Raw genomic sequence first — 26311 nt, 5'->3', positions numbered from 1 at the left:
TTCTCCCTAAGTTCCTGGGTACCAAATTACCATCCTTAGTATCTCTGTACTCTATGATCTATTAGGGTACTAATTAGCACGAACAGCTTGTAACGTACATGGCAGGTTTAATCTTTCTATGTATAATGGAGAGAGATAAAAGCTCCTCAGTAAGTTCCTGGATGCCAAATCACCGTACTTAGTATCTCTGTACAGTATGTTTTATTAGGGTACTAATTAGCTGTTTGTGCTTGTTCACGGGAACACATAAAAAAAAAAAAAGGTTGGCACTTCCTTCCCATTGGTGTTGGTTTATGCCTTAGGGGACTCAGACGCTCGCATTTGTAAAGCACAGTATTTTCCACCACCTCCTGCTAGCCCATCGCCGTTCCCCCCTGGGAGCCTGCACAGATCATGCAGTGGACAGGGAGGGAATTCAGGTCCTGTGCAATACACAAACGCCGAAGATCTACAGTACTGTATTGCTCATTCAGAATACACTCATTTCTACTCATTACCGCTGTGTAGATGCATTTAGAGTAAAGAATCGCTCCTGCAGATCTACTCTGATTTATGTGAAACTTGTGTGCATCCTTCCATTGGATGTATTAGAGAGAAAAAAAAATATTAAAGTGAACGTCACGGGAACACATTAAAAAAAAAGGTTGGCACTTCCTTCCCATTGGTGTTGGTTTATGCCGTAGGGGACTCGGACGCTTATATAATTGCATTTCAAAGGCACGGTATTTTCCATCGTCTCCCCCTACCCCCATCGCCCTTCCCCCTGGGAGCCTGCACAGATCATGCAGTAGACAGGGAGGGAATTCAGGTCCTGTGCAATACACAAACGCCGAAGATCTACTGTACTGTTTTGCTCAATTCGTTGCGTCAGAATACACTCATTTCTACTTATTGCCGCTGTGTAGTTGCATTTAGCGTAAAGAATCGCTCCTGCAGATGTACTCTGATTTATATGTAACTTGTGTGCACCTTTCCATTGACTGTCTTACAATGAAAATAAAATAATACAGTATATTATTACAATTAAAAAAAAAAAAGGCACATCAGGTCTCGAACCCTGGACCCCCAGCGTGGGAGGTGGGAGCCTTCATTGCTAGCCCATGATGCCTCATGAGAGATTCCCAATTTCATGTGTAAAAGTACAGCAAACAGCGCCCGGCCCCCTCCCAATTGGTGTTGGTTTATGCCTTAGGGGATTCAGACGCTCGCATTTGTAAAGCTTGGTATTTTCCACCGCCTCCCGCTAGCCCACCATTCCCATTATGCCTTAGGGAACTCAGATGCTCATGTACTGTACATGTATTTTAAAAGCACAGTGTAGGTCACCATCTTTTTCCACCACCTCCCGTTGCGCCTACAGTATTAACATTACAGTCGTCACTGACCAATTGCGAGAGCTGTAGATCAATCCGCCACTATACTGTACGATCTAAAGTACTGGATTAGTGGAGCATTAGCCACCCAGTGGTGGAGATGTGTAATGCATGCTGAGTATCTAGAATCTCCTCAACGCGCATGCCTGTGATTAAACTCAGCTATCGCCTTAGCGTGACTAAACGTCCGTCTTGGCGGAGAATCAGTCAAGATAAAGGTGGCTACATCTGTATTACATTTTAGCCCTATTTGTTTATAATTAATAACACATATGGAATCGTCTTACTGTACCTTGAGTTAATGGATACTGATGATCATCTGATGTAGGTGAACATAATATTTGGGAAGCAAATTTATCCACAAACAATGTGTTTTTAATAGCTATTTCCTCCAAATCTTCCAAAACATTCATGTCTAGGGGGGCATTTTTTGCAAGTTCTTCATTTATCAGGTCCAGTGAATATTTAGTGACTGGTATTGCCTCTTCAGGTAGTTCTTCTATAAAAGGATATTCTGGCCAATCTGCCTGTTCAGCAAAAGAAAAAAAAATGTCATGTGCAATTTTAATGACTACAACACAATGCAAGTAAATAACAATTCAGTCACTATATTTACATTATATTTCAACACAAACTGGTTTCCCCTAGATGCATTAGTCATGGGTATTTATGGAATGGAAAATGCCTAAAATGGCATATAGTCCTGGACTTCAATGCTTAAATGATGATCATAAGCAGTTACCATTTTAAAGTACACCTGTCGTTCTGATTTTAAAAACATCAATATGAAATACTGTTGTAATACATTTTTTTAACTATGGCCACCATCAGGAGAGTACACTTGAATAGGCCCAGTCTGCCAAGGTGACCTGATGATGAACACTTTACTGAGAGTTTTCTCCTTCACTCATACAATCTCCAATCCTGAAGCCACCGTGACTAGGTTATTTGCAAAAGTGTCACTGCATTTTTGGAATCCAGAAAAATGGCTGCTTCTTGCTTATACAATTTAAGAGACCTACACACTGTGTGATCAGTAATGAGCGAGAAATTGTTCATAGCTTTCAGTATGTAGGCACCAATGATGAATGATGCACGGCCCCGCGGTCGTTCATCGTTGGGTTCCGGCTCGTTTATATCTGCAAGCCAATATGGACAATATCATCCATATTAGTATGCAGGGCTATGGGGCTGGGTGACGTCAGGGAGTGAAGAAACTTCACTCCCCCCATCATTCCCCCCCTCCTGCCGCCGTGTCATCCGTATCGGCCGTCGGACACCTCTGCAGAATCGTCAAATGTGTAGGGGCCATTAGTCAGTAATAAAGATACACGGTAAGATGTAAGTTAATTCGGCTAACGTTGATGTGCTCAAGTCTTTATTCTGCAATAGCCCTTAAACACAGTGAACATGCCAGAAGACAGTGGCATAACTAGAAATTTTGCTCCTCAAGGCAACGCTAATCATTGCCATTTGAAAAGTAAAGAATTTGTGCATGCTCCAAAAAAGTGTGTGGCCTCACTGCAAGGGGGGACGTGACCTCACTGCAAGGGGTGTGGCATTTGTAGGAAAAGACTACCTTATACCCCAGTTTTGCAACCTACATGCCACCACAGGAAAAAAAAATACTGATTCATACCCCTTACATTATTTGTAATTTTTCCTCCTTATAGTACTGTCCCTTACAGATTTTGCCACACACTGCAATGCCTCTTACACATTATGCCACAGACCGTAATGCCCGTGACACGTTATACCACACACCATAATTCCCCTTATACATTATGCCACACACCGTAATGCCCATTACACAATATGACACACACTATAATGCCGCACACCGCATTTTACATCCGGATGGCTAGTCTGCATGGGAATCTACTGCTTAAATAGCGGTGGCGCCCCCCAAGCCAGGGCTTGCTCGTGTATTGTGTTTTATAAGTGGCCGCATACAAGTGGCCATGAGAAACCTTATTTAAAAATGCATATAGCCATAGGGAACATATGGGGCTATTCAGTGTATGGAGTGAGCATGGGGCTGCCAAGCTACTCAGGGAGTGCTGGACACCCCCCCCCCCCCAAAATGATGATAATGGGGGTCAGGAAGGGAGGTACCGCCCCTTTATTCAAAGCCCTTCCCTTTTTAGCTGAGGTCGTTCCTTTTTCGGGCGCACCTCTGGCGTGCCAGATCTCGATTCCCCACCTGTTCAAGTTGGGAAGGATGTGTTTGTCACTCCATCTTATACATCTTGCTGTAGTTGGTGGGATCTGGCCTATGGTTTGTGCAATGTGATCAACTGAGCCAATAGGAACACTATTTGTAAACGGCTTCCTAGTACCAGTGTCGGACTGGGGAATGCAGTGGTAGGGGCCCATGTTTAGGGGTGTGGCCAATCTCTAGAGGGGTTATACCCAGCCACCACATTGGTTTGCCTAACCATTTTGCAAGTGTTGGTCCCCTAAATAAATATATACAGTAAATACTGTAGTGCATGCAAGATAATGTACTAGATTAGTAACAGCACAGTCTGGAAACTGATCCCTAGAGGAGGGGGTGGGGCCCCAGGCAGTAGGGCCCACCGGTGCTTTCCCCTGTACCCCTGTGGGCCAGTCCAACCCTGCCTAGTAATTTCTGGTCTAGTGATGTCACAAATAGGTTGCCACGAGTCTGTATCTGCCAGTATACGGGATGCCAGAATTCTTATTTATGCTAAAGAATATTTATGCTTGCTCATTAGGTTGTCTTTCACTGAATTGTATTCACACATGAAAACAGATTCATCTAAAATATACAATTATAATAATGTAACATTTTTATTTGTATGCTTTTTGTTCAGGTAGATGTTTAATGTGTAGGTGACAGATACACTTATAAGCATAGCTTCTGTTGCTCCTGTGTAGGTCTTCAACACTCTTGTCACTCAAGAAAAACTGCATGCCTTCACAATACAGTTTAATTGCTGCCTACTCTATTATTCCTTGTTATTGAAGATAAATGCACCATTTGATAAATGCATAGTCACATTTAAGTTGTATGCATTATAAGCGTTCCTTTAAGAGCATACCAGAAAGCAACAGAAACATTTAACCTGACTTTGCACCTATGTAAAGCACACAGTTTATGTTATCTGGATCTTGAAAGTGCAATTACTTTATACACGTGTAAGACCTATATCCATCCTGCAGTAAGAGGTTTCCAAGTATATATTGTTTAAAATTTGACTTTTTGATGTGGCCTGACTAAAAGCATCTCTAAATCCACTCTTTAATTATTTGTATGTCTTACCAAGTGCTGGGAGTCCAGAAATTCTTCATATGTAGCTGGTGGTTTTTGCATTATCTAAAATGGAAACAGACTGACAATCAAATATAATGGTGACATTTATTTCATGCAAAACTAATCACATCAATGTACTGTATACAAAAATAATGGAGTAGACAGAGGGTGATGTATACTTCGGAAACAATGATTTTTTTATCCTTTCACAATTACTGTATACACTACAAGTCATACTCAAGTTGCAAGTAAACACTGTAATTACAGTAAACAAGCTATGTAAGTGTGGAAGCAACCTCCACATAAAACCATATCTATGACTTTTAAATAATGTAGTGATTCTAAACCTTGTGATAAAAGGCACATCAGCAACAGGTCTTCTGGATCTAATTTTGGCAACCAATGTTTGTGGCCAAACTGGACAGTGATCCTGTTGTATAGATCGAGCACCAAAATGCAAACATACCCTATCGGATGATGTTCAAAAGTATATAATAAAACTCTGAACAAGAATAAATAAACAATTGAATTTGCTAAAGGAAAAAATAGGATTTTAATACCTACCGGTAAATCCTTTTCTCTTAGTCCGTAGAGGATGCTGGGGATGCTTCAAGAACCATGGGGTATAGACGGGATCCACAGGAGACATGGGCACTTTAAGATTTTAAATGGGTGTGAACTTGCTCCTCCCTCTATGCCCCTCCTCCAGACTCCAGTTATAGGAACTGTGCCCAGGGAGACGGACATTTCGAGGAAAAGGATTTATTGTTAAACTAAGGGTGAGATACATACCAGCTCACACCTCAAACACGCTGTACAACTTGGCATTAGCAAAAAAATCCAGTCAACGGCATGAACAAAATCAGGCTGACCATAACTGAAACATAACCTTAGTATAACACACGCAATAACTATTAACAAGTACTGCAGATAGTGTACGCACAGGGACGGGCGCCCAGCATCCTCTACGGACTAAGAGAAAAGGATTTACCGGTAGGTATTAAAATCCTATTTTCTCATACGTCCTAGAGGATGCTGGGGATGCTTCAAGAACCATGGGGTTTATACCAAAGCTCTAGAACGGACGGGAGAGTGCAGATGACTCTGCAGCACCAGGGTATCAAACTTGTAAAACTTTGCAAAGGTGTTTGATCCCGACCAAGTAGCTGCTCAGCAAAGCTGTAATGCCGAGACCCCTCGGGCAGCCGCCCAGGATGAGCCCACCTTTCTGGTAGAATGGGCCTTCACCGATTTCGGTAACGGCAATCCTGCCGTAGAATGAGCCTGCTGAATCGTATTACAGATCCAGCGTGCAATAGTCTGCTTGGAAGCAGGAGCCCCAATATTGTTGGGAGCCCACAGGACAAACAGAGCCTCTGTTTTCCTAATCTGAGCCGTTCTGGCGACATAGATTTTCAAAGCTCTGACCACATCGAGAGACTTCGATTTAGCCAAGGCGTCAGTAGCCACTGGCACCACAATAGGCTGGTTTACGTGAAACGACTAAACCACTTTTGGCAGAAATTGCGGACGAGTTCTCAACTCCGCTCTATCTGCATGGAAGATTAAATAGGGGGTTTTGCGAGACAAAGCCGCCAATTCAGACACCCGCCTTGCGGATGCCAAGGCCAACAGCATGACCACTTTCCAAGTAAGGAATTTCAACTCAACCTTACGCAAAGGTTCAAATCAATGAGATTGCAGGAACTGCAACACCACATTAAGATCCCACGGTGCCACTGGAGGCACAAAGGGAGGTTGGATGTGCAGCACACCCTTCACGAAGGTCTGAACTTCTGGAAGGGAGGCCAATTCTTTCTGAAAGAAAATAGATAAGGCCGAAATTTTAACTTTAATGGAGCCTAACTTTAGCCCCGCATCCACACCTGCTTGCAAAAAATGGAGTAAACGCCCCAGCTGAAATTCTTCCATAGGAGCCTTCTTGGATTCACACCAAGACACATATTTTCTCCAAATACGGTGGTAATGCTTCGCCGTTACCTCTTTTCTAGCCTGAAGTAGTGTGGGAATGACTTCACTGGGAATACCCTTTTGGGCTAGGATTTGGCGTTCAACCGCCATGCCGTCAAAGGCAGCCGCGGTAAGTCTTGATACACGCACGGTCCTTGCTGTAACTGGTCCTCCCGTAGAGGAAGAGGCCAGGGATCTTCTATGAGCAACTCCTGAAGATCTGGATACCAGTCCCTCTTTGGCAAATCCGGAACAATGAGTATCGCCTGAACCCTTGTTCTTCTTACAATCTTTATCACCTTCGGAATGAGTGGAAGTGGAGGGAACACACAGACTGACGGAAACACCCACGGTGTCACTAGGGCGTCCACCGCTATTGCTTGAGGGTTCCTCGACCTGGAACAATATCTCTGAAGTTTCTTGTTGAGGCGGGACGCCATCATGTCTATTTGAGGAATTCCCCAACGACTTGTCACTTCTGCAAAGACCTCTTGATGAAGACCCCACTCTCCTGGATGGAGATCGTGTCTGCTGAGGAAGTCTGCTTCCCAGTTGTCCACTCCTGGAATGAAGACTGCTGACAGAGCACTTGCATGTCTCTCCACCCAGCGAAGAACTTTCTTGGCCTCGGCCATCGCCGCTCTGCTCTTTGTTCCGCCCTGTCGGTTTATGTACGCCACTGCTGTTATGTTGTCTGACTGAATCAAGACGGGCAGACCGCGAAGAAGATGTTCCGCTTGCAGAATGCCGTTGTACATGGCCCTTAATTCCAGAATGTTTATGTGCAGACAAGCTTCTTGTCTTGACCATTTTACCTAAAAGTTTCTCCCATGTGTGATTGCTCCACAACCTCGGAGACTTGCATCTGTGGTCACCAAAATCCAATCCTGGATCCCGAACCTTCGTCCCTCCAGAAGGTGAGAACTGTGCAGCCACCACAGAAGGGAGATCCTGGTCCTGGAAGATAGGATTATTTTCCGGTGCATGTCCAGGTGAGACCCGGACCACTTGTCCAACAGGTCCCACTGAAACACCCTGGCATGGAACCTGCCATACGGAATGGCCTCGTAGGCTGCCACCATCTTTCCCAGCAACCGAGTGCATTGAAGAATTGACATTCTTGCCGGTTTCAGAATCTGTTTTACCATGTCTGTATTACAGAGCCTTTTCCACTGGAAGAAAACTCTGTAATTCTGTATCCAGAATCATACCCAGGAACGATAGCCGTGTCGTCGGAACCAACTGTGATTTTGGCAAGTTTAGGAGCCAACCATGTTGTTGCAGAATCGTCAGTGAGAGCGCAACATTTTTCAGCAATTGCTCCTTGGATCTCGCCTTTATGAGGAGATCGTCCAAGTAAGGGATAATTGTGATTCCCTGCTTGCGCAGGAGAACCATCATTTCCGCCATAACCTTGGTGAAAATCCTCGGAGCCGTGAACAGACCAAACGGCAACGTCTGAAATTGGTAATGACAATCCTGAACAACAAACCTCAGGTATGCCTGATGTGGAGGATATATGGGAACGTGTATGTAGGCATCCTTTATGTCAACCGCCACCATAAAATCCCCCTCCTCCAGACTGGAGATCACTGCTCGGAGAGATTCCATCTTGAATTTTAATTTTTTTTAAAAGAAATTGAGGGATTTTAGGTTCAGAATCGGTCCGACTGAGCCATCCGGCTTCGGGACCACGAACAGACTCGAATAAAAACCCTCCCCTTGTTGTGACGGGGGTACTGTGACAATGACTTGATTTTGACACAGCTTTAGTATTGCAGCGCATACTACCTCCCTTTCTAGAAGAGAAGCTGGCAAGGCCGATTTGAAAAATCGGTGAGGAGGCACGTCTTGAAACTCTAATTTGTACCCCTGGGTTACTATTTCTAATATCCAACGATCCAGGTCCGAGTGCATCCAGACCTGACTGAAGAGTTTGAGACGTGCCCCTACCGGTGCGGACTCCCGCAGAGGAGACCCAGCGTCATGCGGTGGATTTGGTAGAAGCCGGAGAGGACTTCTGCTCTTGGGAACTTGCCACAGCCTGTGACCTTTTCCCTTTCCTCTTCCTCTCGCAGCAAGTCCTTTTGTATTTATTGGGCTGAAAGGACTGCATCTGATAGTGGGGCGTTTTCTTTTGTTGTGCAGGAACGTAAGGTAAAAATGATGACTTACCCGCGGTAGCCGTAGATACCAGGTCAGTGAGGCCATCACCAAACAAGACACTACCGTTAAACGGTAGAGACTCCATAGTCTTCTTAGAGTCAGCATCAGCATTCCATTGATGAATCCACAATGCCCTCCTAGCCGAGACTGCCATGGCATTGGCCCTCGATCCCAAAAGGCCAATATCCCTCGCAGCTTATTTTAAATATGCTGCAGCGTCCCTGATATGACCCAGAGTCAAAAGCATGCTATTCCTGTCCAGGGTATCTATCTCAGATGACAAGTTATTTGCCCACTTTTCAATAGCGCTACTCACCCATGCCGAAGCAACGGCAAGGCCTGAGTAGCGAACCTGTAGTGACATAAATGGATTTTAGTGTATTTTTCTGCTTATGATCCGCAGGCTCCTTTAGGGCTGCCGTGTCAGGAGACGGAAGCGCCACCTTTTTGGACAGACGCGAAAGAGCTTTGTCCACCGTGGGGGTTGACTCCCACTTTTCCCTGTCCCCAGAGGGGAACGGATATGCCACTGGAATTCTTTTGGGAACCTGTACCTTCTTGTCAGGATTTTCCCAAGCCTTTTCAAAAAGAGCGTTCAGTTCATGAGAGGGAGGAAACGTTACCTCAGGTTTCTTTCCTTTAAACATACAGACCCTTGTATCAGGGACAGTAGGGTCCTCTGTGATATACAAAACTTCTTTTATTGCCACAATCATACTGAATGCTCTTAGCCAGTTTAGGATTTAATCTGGCATCACTATAGTCGACACTGGAATCAGTGTCCGTGTCAGTATCTGTATCTGCTATCTGGGAAAATGCACGTATCTGTGACCCCGAAGGGGTCTGAGCTTGTGACAATGTATCCTCCATGGATTTCCTCCATGTCTGGTTTATAGACTCAGATTTATCTAATCTCTTAGTCAACCGAGCCACATTTGCATTCAAAACACTCAACATATTTACCCAATCAGCTGTCAGTGGTGCCGACACGGTCACTCCCACAGCCTTTTCTGTCCCCACTCCAGCCTCCTCCTGGGAAGAGCACTCAGCCTCAGACATGTCGACACACGCATACCGACACCCACAACCACACTGGGGCTATAGGAGACAGACCGACAGCAAAGCCTGTTAGAGAAACACAGAGGGAGTTCTGCCAGCTCACAACCCAGCGCCTGTCCCGATTCTGAAGCGAGTAATATACTGCCCAGACCTGTTAGCGCATTTAATTTCAACCAAATAGCACCAAATTTCTTTTGCACCCTGTTACTTGTACAGTAGTGTGGGAGGCCAGGCTCAGCATCTCTGCAGCTTCTGTGAAAAGAAAATGGCGCTGGTCAGAGCTGTGAGGACTAAGCCACGCCCCCTTAATGGCGCGCTTCCTTTTCGCTTAATTTCACATATTTATACTGGCAGGGGTCTGTATTTAGTGCCCAGGCACTGTATACACTCTTGCCAGTCGCTATTTGAAGATTTATGCTGCCCAGGGCGCCCCCCCTGCGCCCTGCACCCTGCAGTGCCGTTATGTATGTGGGAGCATGGCGCGCTGCGCGGTACCTCAAACGCCGTCTTCTGCCGTCACTGAAGTCTTCTGATTTTCTTTTACTCACCCGGCTTCTGACTTCTGGCTCTGCAAGGGGGTTGACGGCGCTGCTCCGGGAACGAGCATCTAGGCGTCCCTCTGGAGCTAATGGTGTCCAGTAGCCTAAGAAGCAGAGCCCTGAAACTCACAGAAGTAGGTCTGCTTCTCTCCCCTCAGTCCCACGATGCAGGGAGCCTGTTGCCAGCAGGTCTCCCTGAAAATAATAAACCTAACAAAAGTATTTTTTCTGAGAAACTCTGGAGAGCTCCTCAGTGTGCATCCAGTCTCACTGGGCACAGAATCTAACTGGAGTCTGGAGGAGGGGCATAGAGTGAGTAGCCAGTTCACACCCATTTAAAGTCTTAAAGTGCCCATGTCTCCTGCAGATCCTGTCTATACCCCATGGTTCTTGAAGCATCCCCAGCATCCTCTAGGACGGATGAGAAATTGCAGAAAGTAAAATTATAGGAGGTAGCAGTTCATCAATTTCTTTAGTTAAAACTCACAAGTAAGCGTCGAAGTCGGTTAACCATTGCATCATACCCATCTGAGTAATGGAATGATCAATGAGGGACTTTAGCAGAGTGTAATGTACAGATATGGCTTTCCTCGAGTCCAGGGGACAGAGCCGTCCCACACGTTATGCTGGTTATACAGCTGCGTATAGTGCCACATGTGAAGAGCACCACCGCTGCCTTCTCCATCCCAACTGCTGACTGCTGTTACCCACTGCCGTCTCCTGAGATCTGCTGCATTGCCCGCAGAGAGAGCCTGGGCATTTGGGTGAGGTCAGCGGGGAGCCGGGGAGGGAAATCACTGGGACAGGGTCGCATTGTTAAGTGAACTATGTTTCTGCAAACACACTCACTATCTCCTTGTCACCCATGCCTCAGTCACCCACTATCTACCTGTCACCTCTGTCTCAGTCACCCACTATCTCCCTGTCACCCCTGCCTCAGCTACTCACTACCTACCTGTCACCTCTGCCTCAACAGTCACCCACTAGCTCCATGTCACTCCTGCCTCAGTCACCCACTATCTACCTGTCACCCCTGCCTCAGTCACCCCCTATCTCCCTGTCACCACTGTCTCAGTCATCCACTATCTCCCTGTCAGCCTTGCCTCAGTCACCCACTATTTCTCTATCACCCCTGCCTCCCCAGTAACCTACTAACTCCCTGTACCCTTGGGGGTACACTTGAGTGGCCACTTTCCTTTCATGTGAGACCACACCCCCTTTCTGCGGTGCACGCCTTTAGCGCATGCTGTCCCTTTAAAAAGTGTATCCCATCAACTAGCACCAAAATTTATATTTGATTCCCCCCAAAAAATAAGCTCGGACCAGCCCTGCCAGAGATCTCAACACCTCATCTAAATCATTAGAACAATCTAGTTCTGAAAGCACGGTTAACAGAGAACATACTGGAAGTTGCTGTTATCCAAAAAATTTAAAAAACAAGGATTTGTGAGCATTTAAATTATTAGTACATCTGAAGATGTGCCATAGGGGTATATTCAATTAGTATCGGATCCTCTCCGACAGAGAGGATCTGATACTTCACTATTCAATTTGTGGGCATTTCCGACAGGTTTTTGCCCATTTTTGACAATGCCGATCCGACTTCTTTTAAAATCGAATCTCCATTGTCAAAAATGGGTCAAAAACCTGTAGAAAACACCCGCAAATTCACCAAAAAATGTGGAAAAACATGTCGAAAAAACGGCACTGGACTTGAATAGGCTAAAAAAGTCGGGAAAGTGCCATTTTTATGACTCGTTGGAAATTCCAACACTAATTGAATAGACCCAATAAACGGTAAACTGACCACAACAATGAATTATCTTTAATTTCATGATTTATCTCAGCATCAATCCAATGAACAAATGTTATCAAATTACGTTGTGGCAAAAATTGTTTTTCTAAACTTGTTTTGGCATATATTTCACTATATGTTAACCAATCATGTAAATACCTCAGTACAGCCGCATAATGGGGGTAATTCAGAGTTGATCGCAGCAGCAAAACAGTTGGGCAAAACTATGTGCACTGCAGATGTGGCAGATATAACATTTGCAGAAGTTAGATTTGGGTGGGTTATATTGTTTCTGTGCAGGGTAAATACTGGCTGCTTTATTTTTACACTGCAATTTAGATTTCAGTTTGAACTAGAGATGAGCGGGTTCGGTTTCTCTGAATCCGAACCCGCCAGAACTTCATGTTTTTTTTCACGGGTCCGAGCGACTCGGATCTTCCCGCCTTGCTCGGTTAACCCGAGCGCGCCCGAACGTCATCATGACGCTGTCGGATTCTCGCGAGGCTCGGATTCTATCGCGAGACTCGGATTCTATATAAGGAGCCGCGCGTCGCCGCCATTTTCACACGTGCATTGAGATTGATAGGGAGAGGACGTGGCTGGCGTCCTCTCCGTTTAGAATTAGAATAGATTAGAGAGACACTTGATTTACTAATTTTGGGGAGCATTAGGAGTACTCACTCAGTAGTGTACAGTGCAGAGTTTTGCTGATAGTGACCAGTGACCACCACTTTTATTTATAATCCGTTCTCTGCCTGAAAAAAGCGATACACAGCACACAGTGACTCAGTCACATACCATATCTGTGTGCACTGCTCAGGCTCAGGCCAGTGTGCTGCATCATCTATTATCTATATATAATATTATATATATCTGTCTGACTGCTCAGCTCACACAGCTTATAATTGTGGGGGAGACTGGGGAGCACTACTGCAGTGCCAGTTATAGGTTATAGCAGGAGCCAGGAGTACATAATATATTATATAGTGAGTGACCACCAGACACACAGTGCAGTTTATTTAATATATCCGTTCTCTGCCTGAAAAAAGCGATACACACAGTGACTCAGTCAGTCACATACCATATCTGTGTGCACTGCTCAGGCTCAGGCCAGTGTGCTGCATCATCTATATATATTATATATCTGTCTGACTGCTCAGCTCACACAGCTTATAATTGTGGGGGAGACTGGGGAGCACTACTGCAGTGCCAGTTATAGGTTATAGCAGGAGCCAGGAGTACATAATATTATATTAAAATTAAACAGTGCACACTTTTGCTGCAGGAGTGCCACTGCCAGTGTGACTAGTGACCAGTGACCTGACCACCAGTATATAATATTAGTAGTATACTATCTCTTTATCAACCAGTCTATATTAGCAGCAGACACAGTACAGTGCGGTAGTTCACGGCTGTGGCTACCTCTGTGTCGGCACTCGGCAGCCCGTCCATAATTGTATATACCACCTAACCGTGGTTTTTTTTTCTTTCTTTATACATACATACTAGTTACGAGTATACTATCTCTTTATCAACCAGTCTATATATTAGCAGCAGACACAGTACAGTGCGGTAGTTCACGGCTGTGGCTACATCTGTGTCGGCACTCGGCAGCCCGTCCATAATTGTATATACCACCTAACCGTGGTTTTTTTTTCTTTCTTTATACATACATACTAGTTACGAGTATACTATCTCTTTATCAACCAGTCTATATATTAGCAGCAGACACAGTACAGTGCGGTAGTTCACGGCTGTGGCTACCTCTGTGTCGGCACTCGGCAGCCCGTCCATAATTGTATATACCACCTAACCGTGGTTTTTTTTTCTCTCTTTATACATACATACTAGTTACGAGTATACTATCTCTTTATCAACCAGTCTATATATTAGCAGCAGACACAGTACAGTGCGGTAGTTCACGGCTGTGGCTACCTCTGTGTCGGCACTCGGTAGCCCGTCCATAATTGTATATACCACCTAACCGTGTTTTTTTTTTCTTTCTTTATACATACATACTAGTTACGAGTATACTATCTCTTTATCAACCAGTCTATATATTAGCAGCAGACACAGTACAGTGCGGTAGTTCACGGCTGTGGCTACCTCTGTGTCGGCACTCGGCAGCCCGTCCATAATTGTATATACCACCTAACCGTGGTTTTTTTTTCTTTCTTTATACATACATACTAGTTACGAGTATACTATCTCTTTATCAACCAGTCTATATATTAGCAGCAGACACAGTACAGTGCGGTAGTTCACGGCTGTGGCTACCTCTGTGTCGGCACTCGGCAGCCCGTCCATAATTGTATATACCACCTAACCGTGGGTTTTTTTTCTTTCTTTATACATACATACTAGTTACGAGTATACTATCTCTTTATCAACCAGTCTATATATTAGCAGCAGACACAGTACAGTGCGGTAGTTCACGGCTGTGGCTACCTCTGTGTCGGCACTCGGCAGCCCGTCCATAATTGTATATACCACCTAACCGTGGTTTTTTTTCTTTCTTTATACATACATACTAGTTACGAGTATACTATCTCTTTATCAACCAGTCTATATATTAGCAGCAGACACAGTACAGTGCGGTAGTTCACGGCTGTGGCTACCTCTGTGTCGGCACTCGGCAGCCCGTCCATAATTGTATATACCACCTAACCGTGGTTTTTTTTTCTTTCTTTATACATACATACTAGTTACGAGTATACTATCTCTTTATCAACCAGTCTATATATTAGCAGCAGACACAGTACAGTGCGGTAGTTCACGGCTGTGGCTACCTCTGTGTCGGCACTCGGCAGCCCGTCCATAATTGTATATACCACCTAACCGTGGTTTTTTTTTCTTTCTTTATACATACATACTAGTTACGAGTATACTATCTCTTTATCAACCAGTCTATAAATTAGCAGCAGACACAGTACAGTGCGGTAGTTCACGGCTGTGGCTACCTCTGTGTCGGCACTCGGCAGCCCGTCCATAATTGTATACTAGTATCCAATCCATCCATCTCCATTGTTTACCTGAGGTGCCTTTTAGTTGTGCCTATTAAAATATGGAGAACAAAAATGTTGAGGTTCCAAAATTAGGGAAAGATCAAGATCCACTTCCACCTCGTGCTGAAGCTGCTGCCACTAGTCATGGCCGAGACGATGAAATGCCAGCAACGTCGTCTGCCAAGGCCGATGCCCAATGGCATAGTACAGAGCATGTCAAAACCAAAACACCAAATATCAGTAAAAAAAGGACTCCAAAACCTAAAATAAAATTGTCGTCGGAGAAGCGTAAACTTGCCAATATGCCATTTACCACACGGAGTGGCAAGGAACGGCTGAGGCCCTGGCCTATGTTCATGGCTAGTGGTTCAGCTTCACATGAGGATGGAAGCACTCAGCCTCTCGCTAGAAAACTGAAAAGACTCAAGCTGGCAAAAGCACCGCAAAGAACTGTGCGTTCTTTGAAATCCCAAATCCACAAGGAGAGTCCAATTGTGTCGGTTGCGATGCCTGACCTTCCCAACACTGGACGTGAAGAGCATGCGCCTTCCACCATTTGCACGCCCCCTGCAAGTGCTGGAAGGAGCACCCGCAGTCCAGTTCCTGATAGTCAGATTGAAGATGTCAGTGTTGAAGTACACCAGGATGAGGAGGATATGGGTGTTGCTGGCGCTGGGGAGGAAATTGACCAGGAGGATTCTGATGGTGAGGTGGTTTGTTTAAGTCAGGCACCCGGGGAGACACCTGTTGTCCGTGGGAGGAATATGGCCGTTGACATGCCAGGTGAAAATACCAAAAAAATCAGCTCTTCGGTGTGGAGGTATTTCACCAGAAATGCGGACAACAGGTGTCAAGCCGTGTGTTCCCTTTGTCAAGCTGTAATAAGTAGGGGTAAGGACGTTAACCACCTCGGAACATCCTCCCTTATACGTCACCTGCAGCGCATTCATAATAAGTCAGTGACAAGTTCAAAAACTTTGGGTGACAGCGGAAGCAGTCCACTGACCAGTAAATCCCTTCCTCTTGTAACCAAGCTCACGCAAACCACCCCACCAACTCCCTCAGTGTCAATTTCCTCCTTCCCCAGGAATGCCAATAGTCCTGCAGGCCATGTCACTGGCAAGTCTGACGAGTCCTCTCCTGCCTGGGATTCCTCCGATGCATCCTTGCGTGTAACGCCTACTGCTGCTGGCGCTGCTGTTGTTGCCGCTGGGAGTCGATGGTCATCCCAGAGGGGAAGTCGTAAGCCCACTTGTACTACTTCCAGTAAGCAATTGACTGTTCAACAGTCCTTTGCGAGGAAGATGAAATATCACAGCAGTCATCCTACTGCAAAGCGGATAACTGAGTCCTTGACAACTATGTTGGTGTTAGACGTGCGTCCGGTATCCGCCGTTAGTTCACAGGGAACTAGACAATTTATTGAGGCAGTGTGCCCCCGTTACCAAATACCATCTAGGTTCCACTTCTCTAGGCAGGCGATACCGAGAATGTACACGGACGTCAGAAAAAGACTCACCAGTGTCCTAAAAAATGCAGTTGTACCCAATGTCCACTTAACCACGGACATGTGGACAAGTGGAGCAGGGCAGGGTCAGGACTATATGACTGTGACAGCCCACTGGGTAGATGTATGGACTCCCGCCGCAAGAACAGCAGCGGCGGCACCAGTAGCAGCATCTCGCAAACGCCAACTCTTTCCTAGGCAGGCTACGCTTTGTATCACCGCTTTCCAGAATACGCACACAGCTGAAAACCTCTTACGGCAACTGAGGAAGATCATCGCGGAATGGCTTACCCCAATTGGACTCTCCTGTGGATTTGTGGCATCGGACAACGCCAGCAATATTGTGTGTGCATTAAATATGGGCAAATTCCAGCACGTCCCATGTTTTGCACATACCTTGAATTTGGTGGTGCAGAATTTTTTAAAAAACGACAGGGGCGTGCAAGAGATGCTGTCGGTGGCCAGAAAAATTGCGGGACACTTTCGGCGTACAGGCACCACGTACAGAAGACTGGAGCACCACCAAAAACTACTGAACCTGCCCTGCCATCATCTGAAGCAAGAAGTGGTAACGAGGTGGAATTCAACCCTATATATGCTTCAGAGGTTGGAGGAGCAGCAAAAGGCCATTCAAGCCTATACAATTGAGCACGATATAGTAGGTGGAATGCACCTGTCTCAAGTGCAGTGGAGAATGATTTCAACGTTGTGCAAGGTTCTGATGCCCTTTGAACTTGCCACACGTGAAGTCAGTTCAGACACTGCCAGCCTGAGTCAGGTCATTCCCCTCATCAGGCTTTTGCAGAAGAAGCTGGAGGCATTGAAGAAGGAGCTAAAAGGGAGCGATTCCGCTAGGCATGTGGGACTTGTGGATGCAGCCCTTAATTCGCTTAACAGGGATTCACGGGTGGTCAATCTGTTGAAATCAGAGCACTACATTTTGGCCACCGTGCTCGATCCTAGATTTAAAGCCTACCTTGGATCTCTCTTTCCGGCAGACACAGGTCTGCTGGGGTTGAAAGACCTGCTGGTGACAAAATTGTCAAGTCAAGCGGAACGCGACCTGTCAACATCTCCTCCTTCACATTCTCCCGCAACTGGGGGTGCGAGGAAAAGGCTCAGAATTCCGAGCCCACCCGCTGGCGGTGATGCAGGGCAGTCTGGAGCGACTGCTGATGCTGACATCTGGTCCGGACTGAAGGACCTGACAACGATTACGGACATGTCGTCTACTGTCACTGCATATGATTCTCTCAACATTGATAGAATGGTGGAGGATTATATGAGTGACCGCATCCAAGTAGGCACGTCACACAGTCCGTACTTATACTGGCAGGAAAAAGAGGCAATTTGGAGGCCCTTGCACAAACTGGCTTTATTCTACCTAAGTTGCCCTCCCACAAGTGTGTACTCCGAAAGAGTGTTTAGTGCCGCCGCTCACCTTGTCAGCAATCGGCGTACGAGGTTACATCCAGAAAATGTGGAGAAGATGATGTTCATTAAAATGAATTATAATCAATTCCTCCGCGGAGACATTGACCAGCAGCAATTGCCTCCACAAAGTACACAGGGAGCTGAGATGGTGGATTCCAGTGGGGACGAATTGATAATCTGTGAGGAGGGGGATGTACACGGTGATATATCGGAGGGTGAAGATGAGGTGGACATCTTGCCTCTGTAGAGCCAGTTTGTGCAAGGAGAGATTAATTGCTTCTTTTTTGGGGGGGGTCCAAACCAACCCGTCATATCAGTCACAGTCGTGTGGCAGACCCTGTCACTGAAATGATGGGTTGGTTAAAGTGTGCATGTCCTGTTTTGTTTATACAACATAAGGGTGGGTGGGAGGGCCCAAGGACAATTCCATCTTGCACCTCTTTTTTCTTTTCTTTTTCTTTGCATCATGTGCTGATTGGGGAGGGTTTTTTGGAAGGGACATCCTGCGTGACACTGCAGTGCCACTCCTAGATGGGCCCGGTGTTTGTGTCGGCCACTAGGGTCGCTAATCTTACTCACACAGTCAGCTACCTCATTGCGCCTCTTTTTTTCTTTGCGTCATGTGCTGTTTGGGGAGGGTTTTTTGGAAGGGACATCCTGCGTGACACTGCAGTGCCACTCCTAGATGGGCCCGGTGTTTGTGTCGGCCACTAGGGTCGCTAATCTTACTCACACAGTCAGCTACCTCATTGCGCCTCTTTTTTTCTTTGCGTCATGTGCTGTTTGGGGAGGGTTTTTTGGAAGGGACATCCTGCGTGACACTGCAGTGCCACTCCTAGATGGGCCCGGTGTTTGTGTCGGCCACTAGGGTCGCTAATCTTACTCACACAGTCAGCTACCTCATTGCGCCTCTTTTTTTCTTTGCGTCATGTGCTGTTTGGGGAGGGTTTTTTGGAAGGGACATCCTGCGTGACACTGTAGTGCCACTCCTAGATGGGCCCGGTGTTTGTGTCGGCCACTAGGGTCGCTAATCTTACTCACACAGCTACCTCATTGCGCCTCTTTTTTTCTTTGCGTCATGTGCTGTTTGGGGAGGGTTTTTTGGAAGGGACATCCTGCGTGACACTGCAGTGCCACTCCTAGATGGGCCCGGTGTTTGTGTCGGCCACTAGGGTCGCTTATCTTACTCACACAGCGACCTCGGTGCAAATTTTAGGACTAAAAATAATATTGTGAGGTGTGAGGTATTCAGAATAGACTGAAAATGAGTGTAAATTATGGTTTTTGAGGTTAATAATACTTTGGGATCAAAATGACCCCCAAATTCTATGATTTAAGCTGTTTTTTAGTGTTTTTGGAAAAAAACACCCGAATCCAAAACACACCCGAATCCGACAAAAAAAATTCGGTGAGGTTTTGCCAAAACGCGTTCGAACCCAAAACACGGCCGCGGAACCGAACCCAAAACCAAAACACAAAACCCGAAAAATTTCAGGCGCTCATCTCTAGTTTGAACACACCCCACCGAAATCTAACTCTCTCTGCACATGTTATATCTGCCCCCCCTGCAGTGCATATGGTTTTGCCCAACTGCTAACAAATTTGCTGCTGCGATCAACTCTGAATTAGACCAAATGATAATATTGTACCAGCAGGAAGTTAATGCCTCTGTTGGATTTTGCTTGTTGCAATTTTAACAAAGCTATGTGCAGTCTTTTGCTTTTCCAGATAAAGCTTTGTAGCAACACATTTATTTTCGCTACACCCACTTTACTAATCAATATATGTAAAGATTGTATAAGATTTAAAATGCGTGGAAAAGTGGTAATTTTATTGGAAAAAACCTCTGCCAGGATATGAGAGCAACAAGTGGTTCAACCCTTCCAATTAAGAAGAAATTACAGTAACTGCTCCTTTTATATTCACTCAGTACAATTCCGAAGGGTATTTCAGAGTTTAATGACTAGATAGACAATATGGGATTTTGCCAAGATTAGTGGTAATTGCCTACTCCAAGCCAGCCTAGTGATCCCTTTAAGGGCTTGCCATTAACAAACAGGGATGTTGTGCGCTTAGCTAATGAGTTTAATAAAGCCGAGTGACTGAGACCATGCAAATAGACCAGTGGGAAGGACAAGTTCTCTTTACATTTGTCTTTTACATGTATAATTATATTTGGATGAGTATATTATAACCTTCCCAGCCAATGTCTCCATTCCTTACAAGCCCATTTAATAGCAAGCAGCTCTTGGAAATCAACATCATAATTCACCTCTGCAGTAGAAAGCTTTCGGGACAGAAAAGCTCACGGATGCATCTTATTGTTGACAGGGTCCCTCTGAGAAAGAACAGCTCCAACATCTACTTCAGATGCTTCCACCTCAATGAAAAAGGCAAATAAAGATTGGTGATGGAGAACTGGAGCTGAGATGAAATCTTTTTTTAATGCAATAAAGGCTTGAATGGCTTATGGGGACCAGTTAGGAGAATCTGCCCCTTTCTTAGTTAAGGCCGTCATGGAGCAGCCAATACAGAGAATGAAGGAATCAATTAACCATCTATAATAATTGGCGAAACCTAAGAAACAGTGTATGGCCATAAGGTTAGTGGGCTGTACTGAGCCAGGAATGACCTGCTGTTTGCTTGAGTCCATAGAAAATCATTTAGGAGTGATGATATATGCTAGGAACATTGGTATTTCTATAATGGGTGCAATGTGTGCGGTGCACACGGGCCCCTGGGACCAGGAGGGGCCCACACTGCACACATTTTAATACTTACCATTCCGGAGTCCAGCGCCGGGCGTTGCGGTCACGGTGGAAGTCGTCGACAAAATGGCCACCGCGCATGCGCAGTAACCAAATTGGTCTCCGGATCATGGTGGGCGCCATGTTTCTGGAGGCCTGCGCATGCGCGGTAGACTCTGCACAATGCAGGAGTCTACAGCGCCGTTAAGAGGAGGGGACCCACCCGTAGGTGCACGCGGGACCCCTCTGTAGAAACGCCCCTGGCTAGGAAGGAAATTTCTTTAACCTTAAACTCACATTTCTCAACTTTGGCATACAGTTGTTGTTCACTGAGTTTTTACAAGAGCTGTTTGACATGGCTTCGGTGCTGCTCCAAAGATTGTGAATAGATCAAGAGATCATCTAGGTAAACTACCATACATTTTCATAGGAATTCCTGTAAGACATCATTAATCAAATCTTGGAAAACAGCAGATGCATTTGAGAGACTGACGGGCATAACTAAATACTCGGTGACCAGCCTGGTTATTAAATGCCTTCTTCCATTTGCCACCTTCTTTGATGCGTATGAGGTTATAGGAACTCTGCAAGTCGATCTTGTAAAAATTGGTGGCTTCTCTGAGTTTGTCAAACAATATGGAAATCATAGGTAATGAATGGGTGTTTTTGACCGTGATTTTATTAAACCCTCTGAAGTCAATGCAAGTCCTGAGACTGACATCTCTTTTAGCGAAAAAAGAAAAACCCTGCACCTACAGGTGACTTTAAGGGTCTAATGAACCCCTTACTGAAGTTCTTCATTATATATTCATCCATAGCCTTGGGTTCAGGGATAGATAAGGCATACAATCTTCCTTCAGGTAAGCGGCAACCAAGCATTAACTCAATAGCACGATCATAGTCCTGGTGGGGTGGCAAAGTATATGCTTTATTTTTGGACACCAAATCAGCAAATATCTGATATTGGGGATATCCCTTTAGGAATTTTTAGGACACGAACCAGCAATGTCAGACATCTGGAAGTACAACTGGAACTCCACTGAATTAATTTTCCACATTCCAAATTTATTACTGGATTGTGGCACTTAAGCCAAGGCCGTCTTAACAGAAGTGCAGGCCCCTGGGCAAAGAAATGCACTGGGGCCCCTACACATCCTCCAGGGGTAGGGTTGGCGGTGCTATCAGTGACAGATTTGTTGTCTCGCGGGCGGTAGGGGGTGTTCTATCTTCTGCTCAACATGCAGAACATGGAGCAGTAATTTCTGCTAATTACTACTTTACTGCACAGATGGTGAGAGATGAGACAGGAGGAAGGACACTAAACTGTAGAAGGGGGTATTAGGCTGAATGAAGGGACCCCAGTACATGACTTTTAGGGTGGTAGGTGGTATTTACAGTAATATGCAGGGGAGGGGTGGATAGTGGAGTGGGCTTAATATTTATTATTTTCTGGTGGGAAGGCAGCTTGCTTGACTGCAGATATCCCCAGTTCCTGGAATTGGAATTCTTAGCTTTCAATGCAATAAAAAATAGAGAGTCCCACCTTTCAGGAGGTACTGGGGACATGGGGATCAGAGTTCAGGAGCCAGAGCAATCCACCAATGAAAATCTAAAACTGCATACCAGGCATGTGGAGCTGTAGCAGGGACAAGCTGATGGAAGGCTGATATCTCTGGTTCTGGGCATAGTAGAGACAAGATGCCAGTGTCCACTGAAAGGGGAGAGCCCCAGCTTTTGGAGACTACCCTCAGACAAACTCTAAGTCAAACAGAACCCAAAATATCTGGTTAGGAACAGCAATTGACAGGCTTGGATGGGGACCACTGCTTTGAAGTCGGATATCTACGGTTCCCGAGGGACGATTTTAAAAAATCTGGTACCCCTGGAAAAAAGGGACCCTCAGCTATCAGCCTAGAGAACTTATACATCTGGGTCCTTTGTGAAACTGCCCATTAAGCACATATGAAAAGACAGTCCTGACTTAAATAGGGGTGACCCAAGATGAAGGGAACCATAGGACAATGTACAAGATAACAGATTAAGGTTTCCAAATGTAGCGCACCAATGACTAAATGGGCTGTAGGAGACTGAAACAGTAGGAGATTGTAATCAAGACAACAGAGGCAGGAAGGGAATACTAAGAGACTGAGTGAAACTAATATCAAGGAAATTTCCTGCTGCTTCATTGTCCACAAAGGCGGAGACTCAGTCCAAGTGATTATTATAAGAAATCTGAGCTGGTAACAATACAGAATTTTTGAAAGAGACAAGACGTACACCTACTGTAAATGGATCTCTTCCACTTCATTTAAGCCTTGTCTTTTACTGCATTGTAGACAGTCATAAGCAAGATAACCTTTTCCATCACAGTAAAGGCATAGACCAAGAGCCCACCTCCTAGTCCAGGAGGGGTATGGAAGGAGAATGAAGGGAGGTTTTTCGCTATCTTTCGCTCTTTAATCTCCTGTCGATTTTCATAGCTAGCTGCATAAGTTTGTCCAATGATTTGGGAAGGGGGTACTGGACCAGTGAATCTTTCATATGCTCAGAAAGTTCCAGATGGAATTAATTACGGAGAGCTGGATTATTCCACTGGCTATCAGTGGACCAATGCCTGAATTCAGTGCATTAGAATTGCGCAGAATTTTGTCTTTGTTTAAGGGTGCGCAAATGTGACTCTGCTGCTGCCACTCAGTCAGGGTCATCATACAATAGGCCTAAAGCATAAAAGAAGGCAACCACAGATTGTAAAGCAGCATGATCAGAACTTGACACAAAGGCCCAGGTCTGAGAATCCCCTTGCAACAATGAAATAACAACTCCTACTTGCTGAGTCTCTGAAACAGAGGAGTGAGGCCTTAACTTCAAGTTTAGCTTGCCGCTTTCTTTGAAACTTAGGAATTGCTTACAGTCCCAAGAAAATTGATAAGGCAGATGCATTTCAGGTTAAAATACAGTCACCTGGATAGGTGTAGCGGACTTAAGACTATCTTCGTGCACTTTTAAATGCATGGACAGACCCTGGACCACTTGATACAATGCTTGGATCTGATTTGACAAAATCTCTGGGCTTTGTGTGGCAGGATCCATTTGAGCATAAACTTACTCCAGCAGTGGCTGGTGATAATGTTATGAAACTCCTGTACAATTACATAAGAGCCCTAGAGCTACTAGGGAGTATTCTGCCTATAACAACCTCTCATTGTTTCCTTAGTGTTAAATGCACACAACAGTACTTAGGATGCTGCCATGTCTTAAACCACTGAGAAATAGGTGCTTAGACAATGGACAGGAGATTGCTGGATATAACTGGAGTAGTTATGTTAGAGAACACCAAGATGGGAGAGAGATTAATTACTAAAGTACATGAAGTAACAACCGTATTTTCTAGGGACAATAAGACAGGACGTAATGAGGATGTTCCCATGGAGTAGTATGCAGGTAGGGTATGCTGATAAAAGCTCATAGAGAGAGTAAATCCCAAGGAGTACTGCACAATGCAACCTCAGATGGCATCCACAGCAAGGAAGATATAGAGTACAAAGGACTGCACAGCAACTATAAATGAGGTACAGTAGCAGTGGTAATACACAATGGTTTAGGCACTTAGCTGAGGAAACAGCTCTGGAAGCACAGCTAGGGCAGCAGCAACAAGACACTAGAATATCAGCAGTCATGAACAGGGACCGACTGACAAGGCTCCACAAACTATCACTGGCAATGCAGCACAGGATTAACTGCCTTATAATAGAAACATGGACCAATCGAACTGCTACAAGCAGCCACAGCTGAGTGGCTGCACGTATGAGCATAGCATCCCGGCTGCTAAGTAACAGCCAGGACCAGAAACCACCATGGCTGCCCTGAGTACCAGTTGCCTAGCAACTGACTGGTCAATCGCAGGGCCATTTAAACAGTAGTGTAGGCCCCAAGGCAAAGCAATGCCCTGGAGCCCCTACACATCCTGCAGCGATAGGGGTGGGGGGTGCTATCAGTGACAGCTATGATGTCCCACGGGCGGTAGGGGGTGTTGTAGGACTTGTAGCAGTAATTTCTGCTAATTACTCCTGTACTGCACAGATGGTTGGAGATGGGATGGGAGGGAGAACACTAAAATGTAGAAGGGGGCATTGGGCTAAAAAAAGGGGCACCGATACATGACTTCCAGTGTGGTAGCGGGTGTTTAATACCAGGGGAGTGGTGGATAGTGGAGTGGGCTTAATATTCATAATTGTCCAGTGGGAGGGCAGCTAGCCTGACTGCAGATATACCCAGTTCCTGGAAATAGGTTAGGTAGGGGTAGGGGGTGTTCCATCTTCCGCTTAGCATGCAGAACATGGAGCAGTAATTTCTGCTAATTACTACTTTACTGCACAGATGGTGGGAGATGGGACAGGAGGAAGAACACTAAACTGTAGAAGGGGCATTAGGCTGAATGAAGGGACCCCAGTACATGACTTTGAGGGTGGTAGGTGGTATTTACAGTAATATGCAGGGGAGGGGTGGATAGTGGAGTGGGCTTAATATTTATTATTTTCTGGTGGTAGGGCAGCTTCCTTGACTGCAGATATCCCCAGTTCCTGGAAAAGATTTCTTAGCTTTTACTGGGATAAAAATACTAGAGAGTCCTACCTTTCAGGCGGTACTGGGGACTTGGGGATCAGAGTTCAGGAGCCAGAGCAATCCACAGACAAAAATATAAAACTGCATACAAAGCGTGTGGAGCTGGAGCAGGGACCTGCTGCTGGAAGGCTGATATCTCTGGTTCTGGGCATAGTAGAAACAAGTATTCAGTGTCCACCGAAAGAGGAGAGTCTCAGTTTTTGAAGTAAGTCAGAGAGAACCCGAGATATCAAACAAATACTACTCGGCGCTTATAGCTCAGTAGAATTGTTGCACATATAATAAAACAAGACTAAAAATAAAATAAATTACACACAGATTTTTCAGCAGCTGTTTTAAAAAAAGGGAATAATCAACCCTTAAAAATGAACACAATATATATACACACAGATAAACAGCGCTTCTTAAAAAGGTGTGTCTTTTATTTTTACAGTTACTGTAAAAATTAATGAATCAATTAACAATAAAATCACATCACAAGTACCGGTCAATTCTGCAAGAAATCCATACACAGTTCAAAGGACAGATATTTCCAAACATCAGCAGCAATGGAATCAGTAAGCAAGGTTTCCAGAATTTATTAATTGGTTAGTTTCTGGCTTGTTAGTAGTTTGCAGTCCTTTGCAAGATAATAATTGTAGATCGTGATCTTTCCACACACTGATATCACACAGTTGATTAGTTGTATTTAAGCCTACAGCAGTGTTAATTGGTTAGTGCAGCATGCTGATTTTTATGTTGCAATGGCTTATATAAAGTTATCAATTGATATTAGTGCAACAGCATTGCCTTTTTATCACCTGCTTAATATAGTC

At 45.2% G+C, this 26311-nt stretch overlaps 1 protein-coding gene across 10 annotated transcripts in view; it reads right to left on the bottom strand.

The window, feature by feature from the left end:
* FAM227B (family with sequence similarity 227 member B) overlaps positions 1–26311 on the bottom strand; it is a 1159103-nt gene that overhangs the window by 1036824 nt on the left and 95968 nt on the right. For 9 of the 10 annotated variants that reach the window (XM_063926021.1, XM_063926018.1, XM_063926017.1 and 6 more), the window contains 2 exons: positions 4660–4713; positions 1666–1900 (listed from right to left, as the gene is read on the bottom strand). In XM_063926021.1, the coding sequence (XP_063782091.1) occupies positions 1666–1900; positions 4660–4713 (289 nt within the window). Of the gene's footprint in view, positions 1–1665; positions 1901–4659; positions 4714–20398; positions 20507–26311 lie in introns of all 10 variants that reach the window. The other variant, XM_063926025.1, reaches the window with a different exon arrangement.

This window comes from Pseudophryne corroboree, chromosome 6 (genome assembly GCF_028390025.1).
Source record: "Pseudophryne corroboree isolate aPseCor3 chromosome 6, aPseCor3.hap2, whole genome shotgun sequence".
Lineage (NCBI taxonomy): Eukaryota > Metazoa > Chordata > Amphibia > Anura > Myobatrachidae > Pseudophryne > Pseudophryne corroboree.
Note: the sequence above shows the minus strand (reverse complement) of the source record. Positions and strands in the feature narration are given on the sequence as shown.